The following is a 12309-nucleotide window of genomic DNA, read 5'->3' as shown; positions in this document are numbered from 1 at the left end:
ACCATCCTGTTGTCTTTCTGTAGAAGTTGACCATCGATTGATTGAGTTGCTCTCATATCTGATTTTGGGATGGATTATATATAGTTAGACATATAAACAAACTGTTGTGGTTATGCAGGACAAATTGGGTACGCGCACAAATTGGTCAGCACCAAGCATGATTCCCCTTGCAATCATAGGGACAGAAAACGTCCACGCACCAGTCTCTTATTAATCCATCCACTTAAAATTTTCCTTATTCCCCACGTTTCTCTCCCAGTCTCCCACATTCCCACAACCAACAAACTAACAAAAACCTCTATATAGCCTTAAACCCCAAACACTATCCAAATTTCCTCATCAGAATTAGTTAAAAGAGAGAGAGGTAACGATCGGAGGTTGTGTTCGATCTCAGGAGAAGAAAAATGTGTTGTGGAAGGATTTGCATGCTATGCACATTCCTTGCTTTGGTGGTGATCGCTATAGGTTTGGTCTTTCGTTTTGGTGTTTTCAAACACGAATTCCACAAGATCCATGAAACTATTCGTCTAGATTGTGATCCGAGACTCGGCTGCACTGACGGTAGCCGCCGCGCTTACGGTTTCATAGCTCCTCCAAACAGATTCTAGTTGAGAAGGAAGACATAAGCTCAACTTATAGATTTAGACGTTGTATTAATTATTCATTCTCATTGGTTATTGTATTGGATTTCGTCTTGTGTCTTTCTTTTTGTCTTTATGTTTAATTTCTAAATTCGAATGTTTGTTATTTAGTGATTTGATGATAATTATCATATCGCTTTGAAATTTATTTAAACGATGTCTTTCTCTATTACGAGCCCACTGTGAACATACACGATCTATAACCTAAATAAACAGTTATAGCACCGGGAATTTCTTGTAGCAAAAGCAACACCCTGAGTTACTTATAAGATTGGAAAGATACATAGCTTACATAATTATGAATCCTGGTATAAGAACTCTGGTTCATAACTCTGGTTCTTTTATAATTTGGAATTGTTTGTTTTGATGATCTTCGATCATCCCATTGAAGTCTATGTAATCGGTCACACACACGTTCTACCTAACTAGAGGTTTTTTTTTCTTTTTCTTTCGGAGCTCAAGCAAAACCTACAAATGGCTTGTACAGCCGCCTGTCGAGCATCTTAACTAATCAGCATTACACAACTAAAAATTCATCCCATCACGCAGATGGAAGCCTTTCTCTATGATTGTCCCATTGTTACATAAGCGTTCTAACCTAACTAAACAATTAGAGCATTAATACCTTTTTTGGGAGCTTAAGCAACTTTCTCAACTTCAAACCAAGCCCGTCGGGATCTTATCTCTTGATCACATTACAAAATTAAATGTTCAGTTGGTAAATTAAAATCGAGGATTCTGTCGAAAAAATCTCTTTCTTCTCTCCCAGTACAAACCGCCTCATTGACACCAAAGAGAAAGACAAAAAGAAAACGAAAAAACTTCTATATATATATGAACGATTATTATTATTTTTTTTTTTGGCATCTCAAATTCTCAATGGTCGGACAAAAAGAGACAAATGACAAATCTCAAAAACACCAACTAAATGAAAAAATTCAAAAGATCTTGCAGAGGTTTTTATGTTTTTGTCTTCTATACGTACCCATTTGGTCTTTCGCCGCCGCTACTCTTAGCTGTTCTTCTCTGCAGATCTGCTTCGTAGTGTTGGAACGCAGCATCAAGAGCCTGGCAAAGAGAATCGATTAAGATCAATTTTAAACCGGACTCTTGGTTTGGCTATATAAACTGGATATAGATGCAATAAGAGTTGAAAATATAAACTTAACCGAGACATAATGTAATACAACTCTTTCTGTATAAAACTAACCTGTTGCATTGGACGAACCAGTAAAGAAACCTGATGCCGGAGATCAGATTGCACTGACTCTTTCATTGCCTGAGTTACATGGAGTTATCAAGGAAACCGTACAGTATACCATATACAATAAGATTCGACTTCAATCTAATTTACCCAAATTTCATTTTCTTAAACGCATTGGTATAAAGAGATTAGGATCTACTATTCTACTGTTTTAACAGATATACTCCTAGTTGCTTATTTTGTCAGAAAGATGACGAATATCGAAGCTTACATCGAGTTTTGAATAAGTATTGGACATTGCATCCTTCAGCTTACCAACCTGCATAATAACAAAAACATCACAAGAACCCACAAAAGAGATTCGGTATAATAACTTGCTCTTGGTGTGTAATAAGTAAGATTAAATGTTCATCGAGAAAGCCTAGGAATCGATGTATGTAACAAACTTTGGGATTGGGAGATTTGAAAATTACAATAAATTACCTTGGTATGAAGATATGGGGTCGTTATCGGATAAGATGACCAAAAATGTCTTAGTAATTCTTGTATCGATGTCCAATGCTGTAGATGAAAGAAGAAAGTCCTCTTATCCATAGGCATTACTACCCAATCTTCACTAATCAGTACATATAGAACTTCTTGTCACTTAGGACACTGGAAAATGTCGGACTTACGTGTAGAACTTCATCCTTAGTAGACTTTGGTAATCTGTCTAGAAAGCTCTCTCGTGGGTTCTTTCCAATTATATTTTTGGCAGTTGAGATAGTTCGGGTTAACGAACTGAAAACCTGAATAGGGTCGGCAATTTTTCGCTCAGGCAACAAAGCAATAAGTTATGGTTTCTTTAGTCAGCACACATTTTATTATGAGATAGAATAGCACCTCGAAGGAAACTTCAGGCTTAATCAACGGATCACTTAATCCTGTAGCTCTAATCTCCACAATGGATTCTTTTAGTAATCCATAAGCTTCATGGACATTTCTCTTTAATCCCTTTGCTCCTCTGGGCACATTGACGACGTTTCCTTGTTGAGATTCAAAGTAATCACGAGGATCCTGATTCCAAACAGGAAAGGGTAAGGGGATTAACGCAGCATCCATCATCAATTGTGAAAACCTTTATATTGGCAGAAATGCAAACCTTGATAGAAAGCGGGGCTAACAGGAAGTTTTGTGGTGCTTGAAGATCTTCCATTCCTGCTACCCGGGACATTCTTTCCAATCTCTCCTGATTAGCGTCCTTGGTGGTCTCCCCATCAGCTTTGCTTACTAACAGGGGTAAAAATAGAGATGGATAGCAAGGTCAGATGAATATAAAATGTAGCATTGCCCATCGATTAGCACAGTAAAAAAAGAAGCAAACGCGAAACATAGAAGAATGAAACATCAAACCTTGTTTAACCCGTGTGAGAGCCTCTGCAACAATCCTCGTATCTTCTGAATCAACATCTGCTTACCAATTTAAAGGAATATTATTGTATATTTACCACCAAGAATTAAAGTCAAAAGGCCAACATAAATGTTTACACTTCGTGAATTGTCTACCGTTATAAAATGTTCAGATAAAAATATTCAAATGAGGTGCTTAGAGGTGTTTACCAATGCTTCTGCCTTCCAATACAACGGCAGCATGACGATTAAGATCTTGCAAAAGTGATCGTTTAAACTGGTCATTCTGTGGTTCAACAACATCCATGGTGCCATCACGCTGGATCCCGTGGTCCTGTGTTACAGGAATGTTAAATTAAGCACAATATAAGATAATTTGATACAGTGTATTGTAAATAATCTTTCAACCGCATACAAAGAGCACAATGTCAATGTCGAAATTAATGTTCTCTAGATATCAGTTTTGAGCTCCTTCTCACACATGCTAATATAAAAGTATCGGTCATGTGGATAAGCAAAAGCACTAATTCAGAATTATCTGAAAGAAACTAATTTTCTTGATTTAACAATTCTGATCAGGTTCGCTAAGAATTCTAGAAAATAAACATGTGACACATGGTTACGAATTTGATTCTTAACACCGTTAGTATAGTCCCAGTTCTTGCCATACTATTTCTTCTAGGGATAGACAATACATAAACACCAACACTAAAAACACCGAAGAAAGACATTTCTGTCTGTGTGAATCTATACAGTATTAACTGAACAATTAAAATTTCCTTTCAAACAGAATCATTGATGCGCTCTTTTGAAATTATCCAAACCTTTCACATACAGTGGTAGTTAAGTTACTTACCATAAGATGACTGTAGTCGTCTGCCTCGTCAGCCTCCATGTCAAGAGTTGGATCAACCCGTCTAATCTAAAGAAATAACATTTAAATCAGATGGATATGCCACATATATTTTCTTTCAAGCAAAATACATGGAAAATGATTAATCCATAGAAGAAAGCTAACCTTTTGACGAGTTTCCCGAGCCAAGATCTCATCAGGCTTCAGAAATACAGCGAGTTCCTCGTCCTCAGCAGCTTCTGCTGCAGCTACTGCTGTATTTTTGGTGCTGTAAAGATATTCTGCTCTAAAATATTTTGTCCAGAAGTCTTTTTCTGTCATCTACCGTAGGAAATAACTACGAAAGCCAGTTAAGATTCGTCTTATTTGAAGATTAAACCTATAAATAAAGATTGTCACGGTGTGCTAGTTTTTGTTACCTTACTCGGAACATAATTTATGAATGCCTGCCGTACAGCCGGCTTCTCAGCAAAAATCTGAAAGCGTAATGAAGAAAACATAAGTGAGAAAAGGACTGTAGCATGAATGAAGTAACATTTCAGTATACTTGCAATGAATTTACTGGCTAAGCAAGCACAAAATATATGGGGGGGCTGAACGGCTGTTAAACAAAGTTCATATTCCTCACTTAATAGTTTCACATTGGACTGTGTAAGTTCAAGCACATAAAGCAACCTGAACACCTATCAATGGATTTCTCACCCAATCTATCACTAACTGCGACTTCAGCCCCATTAAACAGAAAAACTTATGGTGACGAGCTTTGAGGATCCAACTTGGATTCGGATTCAGAAACTTATAGAGCACTTACACTAATAAGAAAAAACATAGTGAAGCAAAGAGCTCACCTGAAAAATGATCTCAGGTGTCAAGTTAAACGTCACTCTATTAGTCTGAAAGAAGAAAAATGAAGAAAGTGGTTAGAAGTAAACCAGCAGAGATTTCACATGATAATATGATTATTATATCAACGCATAAATGTAATTAATCCGAATATACATCAGTGTAGGTGCATCGTTTTTTTTCCAACACAAGCATGTACATGAACATGGTAACTAATGAGGCTGTACTAACTGCCAGGAAGGAGCTGAGAAAATGGAACCATACCCGTCCATCAGTAGATGGTTTGATGCCAGAAACCATCATGCTCTTAAGCCCGAGCTGCTGCTTTGACTTTCGGATGGAATCTTTACCAAGTAATTTCTAGGATCAGAATAAAGTCAGTAACTACAACGACATTCAAGAGAAGGAGAAGCAAGGGAAACAGAAAGGAAGTAACCTTCCTTGTAGCCCAGAATTCATCTTCCGTCAGGACTTTACTTTCCACGAATTGCTTATGCAATCTCTGCAGCTCACTTTATATACATGTTAGAAGGAACTTGATGAGCCAATGAAACTTTAAAAAAAAAAAAAAAAAGGCAACTCGACTCGATGTTCTGATTACGACGTACCTGTTTTCTTTAAGAAGCTTGAAGCGTAGCTCCAATTCTTTAATACTGAGTTGCTCGGTAGATGTCGAGACAGCTGCTTTCTTAGGTTCCTCGTCATTTTTATCAAGGGCCGCTGTTGATAGTTAAAAAAAAAAAAAAAAAGGTTTACAGAAACAAGAGAAATAGTTCCCCAACCAACCAATAAAAGCAAAACAAAAAGGTAGATGGAGCTTACCGACGAAATCACGGCAAGTATGCATGTCGGGATAATTTTCAAACTCAAAGATATGATTCCGTCCCTGTAAACCAAATCAAGATGAGGAGGACTGAGCTGCTTCAAAATTCAGATAACTTTTTTGAAGCACAGAATGAAGAATGTCAAAGAGAAGGAAGAGACCTGGTAGGTAGTGAGATGGAGCCAAGGAGGTTTATTAGATGCTTCTTTGGTATTTTTATGACCTGAAAAAAAAATTGAAGAAATTTTTTGATAACAACTGTGCAATGAGTCTATGAATCAGAGAAGGGGTAACATACTTTTGATGTTTTTAGTCTGCACTTTGAGCTTTGAATCTGATTTGGGATCGTTAGGGACGAAGAGCAACATCACTTCGTTCTGCGAATTGAAGAATCAGTTAGAAGCAGATAGATAGATAGATAGATAGATGTTATTACTCAAAAACAAAAGAGAGCGAAAGGGAAAGCTCTTGTAAATATATATATATATATATCTTTGCAGCATACAATTCTGAGAAATCCAGGAGTTCCTGGATCTTTGATAGAGCTCTTGTATTTGACTCCTCGATTCTCCACTTGCTCACCAGCCATCTCAAAATCAAAATCGGTGGATCAAGCGAAGAAACTAGAATCTAGGTTTTATGCTCTCTATGAACCGAGAGAGAGAGAGAGAGAGAGAGAGGTGAGTTCCAGTCCTCTGCTCCTTCTTGGGAGGAAAGAGGCGTTTCTTTTTGTGGAATCGCCGAGCCCACCCGAATCCGGCCCATAACCACTTACTCTTTTTTTTTTCTTTTTTTTTTTTTTTCTTAAATACAGTATTTTGTTTTCCATCGTTATCTTCGATAAATATAAGACAAGAGTGAGCTTCACGGACACAAAATCCTAAACGATATATCTTTCACTGTCTCTCCGCTCTCTCAAAAGTCCAAAATCCTCCAACTCCGATCCTTTTTCCCGGCGTTAATCTCCGATCTAGATCCGATGGCCAAGGAACCAGTTCGTGTTCTCGTCACTGGAGCTGCAGGTATAAACCCTTATTTGTTTTGCGATCGTGTATATATCTTCTTCTATCTCTGATTTTGGATCTCCTGCTAGTAAAAATATTCGCAAAGCTCTTGCCTACTCTAAGTCAGAGATCTCTGCATAGTTTTTGGTTATACCGTTGATCGATGAAACATAGGCCAACTCTTGTTTTCGTTGGATCTGATCTTATGCGTTTTTTGCTGGATCTTGACCTTGCTAGGTTCAAATTACGTCGAAACAGTACTAGGATTATTAACTTAGAGGTTGACCATCGATTGATTTTGGGATGGACTTTATTATAGTTAGACATATAACAAACTGTTGTGGTTATGCAGGACAAATTGGGTACGCTCTTGTACCTATGATTGCAAGGGGAATCATGCTTGGTGCTGACCAGCCTGTTATCCTTCACATGTTGGATATTCCTCCTAGTGCTGAAGCACTTAACGGTGTCAAGATGGAGTTGATCGATGCTGCTTTCCCCCTTCTCAAGGGTAGTTAAAGTTTGAGTTTTTTTTTTATTACTGTGATATTGCTCAAGTGAAGTGGGTAAAGATGATGAACGTTTGACGTGTATTAATTATATTATCAGGTGTTGTTGCTACAACTGATGCCGTTGAAGGATGTACTGGAGTCAACGTTGCTGTTATGGTTGGTGGTTTCCCAAGAAAAGAAGGAATGGAGAGGAAGGATGTGATGTCCAAGAATGTCTCTATTTACAAGTCTCAGGCTGCTGCATTGGAGAAGCATGCCGCTCCAAACTGCAAGGTAGATGGAAGCTGTTTTGCTTATTTAATTCCGTTTCATTGTTAGAGATTGGAGTGTTGTGATTCACTTGCTCAGATCCTTTTGTCGTTTTCAGGTTCTTGTTGTTGCTAACCCCGCCAACACCAACGCATTGATCTTGAAGGAATTTGCACCTTCTATCCCTGAAAAGAACATCACTTGTTTGACAAGGCTTGACCACAACAGGGCTTTAGGTCAGGTCTCTGAGAGGTTGAGCGTGCCAGTTTCTGATGTTAAGAACGTGATCATCTGGGGAAACCACTCCTCCACACAGTACCCAGATGTCAACCATGCTAAAGTGCAGACCTCTTCTGGTGATAAGCCTGTCCGTGAGCTCGTCAAGGACGATGAATGGTATGCCATAGAACTTAAGACCCTTTCTTTTTCTCTCCAAGTAAATTCTAATTTCATTTTAACTATTTACTGTAGGTTGAACGGAGAATTCATCTCTACAGTTCAGCAACGAGGAGCTGCCATCATTAAGGCTAGGAAGTTGTCTAGTGCACTTTCTGCTGCTAGCTCTGCTTGTGATCACATCCGTGACTGGGTCCTTGGAACTCCAGAGGTTCATAAATAAACTCTTCACTGTTTTTTTTTCAATGTTGTTTATAATAGTTGTTCTAATATGAGTTTTTTCTTTGATTTAATTGGTCAGGGTACCTTTGTTTCCATGGGAGTATACTCCGATGGCTCTTACAACGTTCCATCAGGACTTATCTACTCCTTCCCTGTAACCTGTCGCAACGGAGAATGGAGCATTGTCCAAGGTAAAAACAAGATTTTACAACTGAATATCCTAATTCTGAAACCCAAATTTGTGCATGCTAATGTGAATTTTGTTTTGGTTAGGTCTTCCGATCGATGAAGTATCAAGGAAGAAGATGGATTTGACTGCAGAGGAGCTCAAGGAAGAGAAGGACTTGGCGTACTCATGCCTCTCTTAAACCAATACTCTTCTTTTGAAGCCATTTAAGATTTGAGATCGTTAAAAAGCTTGCTGCAAGGCTTTGTCGGAATAAGAAATGTCTTAAAAAAAAAACTCCAAAAACACTGTTTTAGAACCTCTTTGTGGGTTTCTCTTTGATGAGCATTGTCCCTGGTCTGTGGATTTTGCTCAGAACAAATGAGAATCAAGTTCTTTACCTTTTAAGTTTTCCTTTTTTTGTTCCTTTTTTTTTTTCACACTTCACCGTTTTTAAAAGTTATACACAAAATACATGAGCTTTTTTATATATAGACTTATAAATTTTAATGGATTCTACAAAAGTGGGCATGTGCAGAATCGAGTTCATGAACCACCACCGTCCTTGGCCCCCAAACGTTTTATTTCCAAACATAAGATAAGAGTATCTTCACTACACTTTAGGTTTAAAGGCCCACTAGAACACCGAAAACACAATTCGATCTCTCTTATAAACAAAATAAAATATCTTATTACCAAAAAGTTTGGTATGATGATCGATCCCAATAAAATCGTAGATTAGCAAATGAGAGATGAGATGTCGGTAAAAAAAACAATATTATAAGAACATACGCCACAAGTTCTGGATAAAGTTCTCTACTTTTGGCTTGTTGTGATTATTATTATACTATTTCACAATTATTATTACATTCATACTACTACTACTCTCTCATGGGTGTGTTTTCGTCTTTCGTTAGATCTCAAATCTTACCCAAAATAGGAAGAAAGAAGATCCCAAGTCACTAAAATAAAACCTTTGTCAGTCTTTTGATTCCAGATCTTTTTCTCCGAGAGAGAGATATCTACTTCTACTCTGATTTCAAGTCCTGGTAAGAAAAAAAAAAAGTTTCCAGCTTTTGATTTCTTGTTTGTATTTCATTTAGTAGATCTTCATCCTTTGATCTATCTTTTCTCTCTCTATTGAAAATTCTCTTGCTTGCTCTGTTTTAAGGATTAGGGTTAAATCGAAGAAGCCCTTCTTGTATGTTAATTTTTGTAGATTATTTTGTGTTTAGGACTTGAAAGATCACAGATTTCTGATTAATCATTCTCTGTGATTGATATAGTAGCTATCATCTGGTGGAGCTTGAGGTTAAAGAGTGGAACTTTAACTGATTTGGTATTGATTCATCATAATAACTATGACGACGCACAAAAAGACCATAGTTTGGTTTAGAAGAGATCTAAGGATTGAGGATAATCCTGCATTAGCAGCAGCTGCTCACGAAGGATCTGTTTTTCCTGTCTTTATTTGGTGTCCTGAAGAAGAAGGACAGTTTTATCCTGGAAGAGCTTCGAGATGGTGGATGAAACAATCACTTGCTCACTTATCTCAATCCTTGAAGGCTCTTGGCTCTGACCTCACTTTAATCAAAACCCATAACACCGTTTCTGCGATCTTGGATTGTATCCGCGTTACCGGTGCTACCAAAGTCGTCTTTAACCATCTCTACGGTACTACATCTCACGTGATATAAATTCTCTTGAAGTTAGTGTAGAAGTAAACTCTAATGTAACTGAGGTTGATGAAGTCATGTGATCTTTGTTGTAGATCCTGTTTCGTTAGTTCGGGACCATACCGTAAAGGAGAAGCTGGTGGAACGTGGGATCTCTGTGCAAAGCTACAATGGAGATCTACTATATGAGCCGTGGGAGATATACTGCGATAAGGGCAAACCTTTTACGAGTTTCAGTTCGTACTGGAAGAAATGCTTAGATATGCCGATTGAGTCAGTTATGCTTCCTCCTCCTTGGCGGTTGATACCATTAACTGCAGGTAAATACCTTCAAAGAGTGTTATGTAAAAGCTAAAACGTTTTTTATTTCTTCAGGACATAAGAGGTAGTAAAAATTTATGTCTTTTCTTTGTTAGCGGCTGAAGCGGTTTGGGCATGTTCGATCGAAGAACTAGGCTTAGAGAATGAGGCTGAAAAGCCGAGCAATGCGTTGTTAACTAGAGCGTGGTCTCCAGGATGGAGCAATGCTGATAAGATACTAAATGAGTTCATCGAGAAGCAGTTGATGAATTACGCAAAGAGCAGCAAGAAGGTTGTTGGGAATTCAACTTCACTTCTTTCTCCATATCTCCACTTTGGGGAAATAAGCGTCAGACATGTCTTCCAGTGTGCCCGGATGAAACAAATTATATGGGCAAGAGATAAGAACAGTGAAGGAGAAGAAAGTGCAGATCTTTTTCTTAGAGGGATCGGTTTAAGAGAGTACTCTCGGTATATATGTTTCAACTTCCCGTTTACTCATGAGCAATCATTGTTGAGTCATCTTCGGTTTTTCCCTTGGGATGCTGATGTTGATAAGTTCAAGGCCTGGAGACAAGGCAGGACCGGTTATCCTTTGGTAGATGCTGGAATGAGAGAGCTTTGGGCTACCGGATGGATGCATAACAGAATAAGAGTGATTGTTTCGAGCTTTGCTGTGAAGTTTCTTCTCCTTCCATGGAAATGGGGAATGAAGTATTTCTGGGATACACTTTTGGATGCTGATTTGGAATGTGACATCCTTGGCTGGCAGTATATCTCCGGGAGCATACCTGATGGCCATGAGCTTGATCGCTTGGACAACCCCGCGGTAAGCTATGAAACGCGGTTTTACTGGTTTTTCTATTGTCTTTTGGTTATGGTTATTCTAGTTCTGAAATCTATGAAAATCTCTGTTTTAAATTTCAGTTACAAGGCGCCAAATATGACCCGGAAGGTGAGTACATAAGGCAATGGCTTCCCGAGCTAGCGAGATTGCCAACTGAATGGATCCATCATCCATGGGACGCTCCTTTAACCGTACTCAAAGCGTCCGGTGTGGAACTGGGGACAAACTATGCAAAACCCATTGTAGACATCGACACAGCTCGTGAGCTACTCGCTAAAGCCATATCAAGAACCCGTGAAGCACAGATAATGATAGGGGCAGCACCCGATGAGATTGTAGCAGATAGCTTCGAGGCCTTAGGGGCTAATACCATTAAAGAACCTGGACTTTGCCCGTCTGTGTCTTCTAATGACCAACAAGTACCTTCGGCTGTTCGTTACAACGGGTCAAAGAGAGGGAAACCTGAGGAAGAAGAAGAAGAGAGAGACATGAAGAAATCTAGAGGATTTGACGAAAGGGAATTGTTTTCGACTGCTGAGTCTTCTTCTTCTTCGAGTGTGTTCTTCGTTTCTCATTCTTGCTCGTTGGCATCAGATGGGAAGAATTTGGAAGGTATTCAAGATTCTTCTGATCAGATTGCTACAAGTTTGGGGAAAAATGGTTGCAAATGATCAGAATAAGCTTTATTATATATAAAGCCTAACATGTAGATGTGTGAATGTGTTTTTAACTCTGTCTTCCTTTTGATGATACTCAGAAGGAAATGATTGCATAAAACATATATAACGCTAATAATTACGGTTTATGTCAATTGGCTATGAATAAACATATGCAATATCTTTGTTTAGTCTTTGTTGTGGTCGGGGGTGCGGGAGAGGTGTGTAACAGACTAACAGTTACTCTGAGGGATTATACTCTGGGTAGTGTACCTTTTTTTGTTTAACACAGAGTTGCCTAGCTTTGACTTGCCTCTACAATTGTACAAGTAATGTTTTCGCAACTCATCATATTGTTCGTAACCTTGAGGAGCCTCATCTTGTTTGGCAAGTCATGCCCTTGTTGCAGTTGTTACCACACATTGAAGTCTAGAATGGTTGGAGTGTAAGGCTAATATTTGAAATGTGAAGTTATTCGTGTGGTTCCCCAGTCTAAGGAGCTAGATGGAATATGTATGTTACTTAGAT

The 12309-nt window shown here is 38.5% G+C and overlaps 4 protein-coding genes across 10 annotated transcripts; 3 read left to right on the top strand and 1 right to left on the bottom strand.

The window, feature by feature from the left end:
- The first annotated feature begins 78 nt into the window (after positions 1-78).
- LOC147927752 (uncharacterized) lies at positions 79-731 on the top strand. The gene has a single exon (XM_087484865.1). The coding sequence runs from the start codon at positions 405-407 to the stop codon at positions 606-608; it is 204 nt and encodes a 67-aa protein (XP_087340991.1). The 5' UTR covers positions 79-404; the 3' UTR covers positions 609-731.
- Positions 732-1288: 557 nt separating this feature from the next.
- Positions 1289-6568, bottom strand: LOC104738962 (general transcription and DNA repair factor IIH subunit TFB1-1). Of its 6 annotated transcripts, none has more exons than XM_010459183.3 (20): positions 6259-6568; positions 6052-6130; positions 5915-5976; positions 5753-5816; positions 5539-5650; positions 5367-5442; positions 5195-5290; positions 4936-4980; positions 4507-4563; positions 4253-4408; positions 4091-4156; positions 3445-3568; positions 3238-3294; positions 2987-3114; positions 2728-2901; positions 2520-2633; positions 2329-2406; positions 2117-2164; positions 1852-1920; positions 1289-1709 (listed from the first exon to the last, which is right to left on the bottom strand). In XM_010459183.3, exons 1-20 carry the CDS (start codon positions 6340-6342, stop codon positions 1617-1619), a joined length of 1782 nt encoding a protein of 593 aa, XP_010457485.2. In that variant the 5' UTR covers positions 6343-6568; the 3' UTR covers positions 1289-1616. The 6 variants fall into 6 exon arrangements, with proteins under 6 accessions (XP_010457485.2, XP_087340989.1, XP_087340987.1 ...); XM_087484863.1 differs by having other exon boundaries at positions 4253-4424; positions 6259-6400; XM_087484861.1 differs by having other exon boundaries at positions 5195-5274; positions 6259-6400.
- A 71-nt stretch (positions 6569-6639) lies between these two features.
- LOC104738960 (malate dehydrogenase 1, cytoplasmic) lies at positions 6640-8728 on the top strand. Its single transcript, XM_010459182.3, has 7 exons — positions 6640-6775; positions 7110-7268; positions 7367-7542; positions 7637-7914; positions 7990-8125; positions 8216-8327; positions 8410-8728. The coding sequence occupies exons 1-7, from the start codon at positions 6733-6735 to the stop codon at positions 8502-8504; spliced, it is 999 nt and encodes a 332-aa protein (XP_010457484.2). The 5' UTR covers positions 6640-6732; the 3' UTR covers positions 8505-8728.
- Positions 8729-8880: 152 nt separating this feature from the next.
- LOC109124675 (cryptochrome-2) lies at positions 8881-11972 on the top strand. 2 transcript variants are annotated; one of them, XM_010459181.3, is made up of 5 exons: positions 8881-9351; positions 9592-9976; positions 10074-10298; positions 10395-11107; positions 11206-11972. In XM_010459181.3, exons 2-5 carry the CDS (start codon positions 9664-9666, stop codon positions 11794-11796), a joined length of 1842 nt encoding a protein of 613 aa, XP_010457483.1. In that variant the 5' UTR covers positions 8881-9351; positions 9592-9663; the 3' UTR covers positions 11797-11972. The 2 variants fall into 2 exon arrangements, with proteins under 2 accessions (XP_010457483.1, XP_010457482.1); XM_010459180.3 differs by having other exon boundaries at positions 8892-9351; positions 9589-9976.
- Positions 11973-12309: the final 337 nt, after the last annotated feature.

The sequence above is a fragment of the Camelina sativa genome, chromosome 14 (assembly GCF_030686135.1).
Source record: "Camelina sativa cultivar CO46 ecotype springtype chromosome 14, ASM3068613v1".
Lineage (NCBI taxonomy): Eukaryota > Viridiplantae > Streptophyta > Magnoliopsida > Brassicales > Brassicaceae > Camelina > Camelina sativa.
This window is presented reverse-complemented; position numbering and strand designations above follow the sequence as displayed.

Excerpts from the sequence above, each read along its gene's own strand:
- LOC147927752 (XM_087484865.1), top strand. The coding sequence starts at position 405 with ATGTGTTGTGGAAGGATTTGCATGCTATGCACATTCCTTGCTTTGGTG.
- LOC104738962 (XM_010459183.3), bottom strand. The coding sequence starts at position 6,342 with ATGGCTGGTGAGCAAGTGGAGAATCGAGGAGTCAAATACAAGAGCTCT. Across the intron at positions 3,115-3,237 it reads TCTCACACGGGTTAAACAAG|TAAGCAAAGCTGATGGGGAG; the intron begins GTTTGATGTTTC and ends TACCCCTGTTAG. Across the intron at positions 2,407-2,519 it reads CTAAGGATGAAGTTCTACAC|CATTGGACATCGATACAAGA; the intron begins GTAAGTCCGACA and ends TTTCATCTACAG.
- LOC104738960 (XM_010459182.3), top strand. The coding sequence starts at position 6,733 with ATGGCCAAGGAACCAGTTCGTGTTCTCGTCACTGGAGCTGCAG. Across the intron at positions 6,776-7,109 it reads TCTCGTCACTGGAGCTGCAG|GACAAATTGGGTACGCTCTT; the intron begins GTATAAACCCTT and ends GTGGTTATGCAG. Across the intron at positions 7,915-7,989 it reads CTCGTCAAGGACGATGAATG|GTTGAACGGAGAATTCATCT; the intron begins GTATGCCATAGA and ends TATTTACTGTAG.
- LOC109124675 (XM_010459181.3), top strand. The coding sequence starts at position 9,664 with ATGACGACGCACAAAAAGACCATAGTTTGGTTTAGAAGAGATCTAAGG. Across the intron at positions 9,977-10,073 it reads CGTCTTTAACCATCTCTACG|ATCCTGTTTCGTTAGTTCGG; the intron begins GTACTACATCTC and ends TCTTTGTTGTAG. Across the intron at positions 10,299-10,394 it reads GTTGATACCATTAACTGCAG|CGGCTGAAGCGGTTTGGGCA; the intron begins GTAAATACCTTC and ends TTTCTTTGTTAG.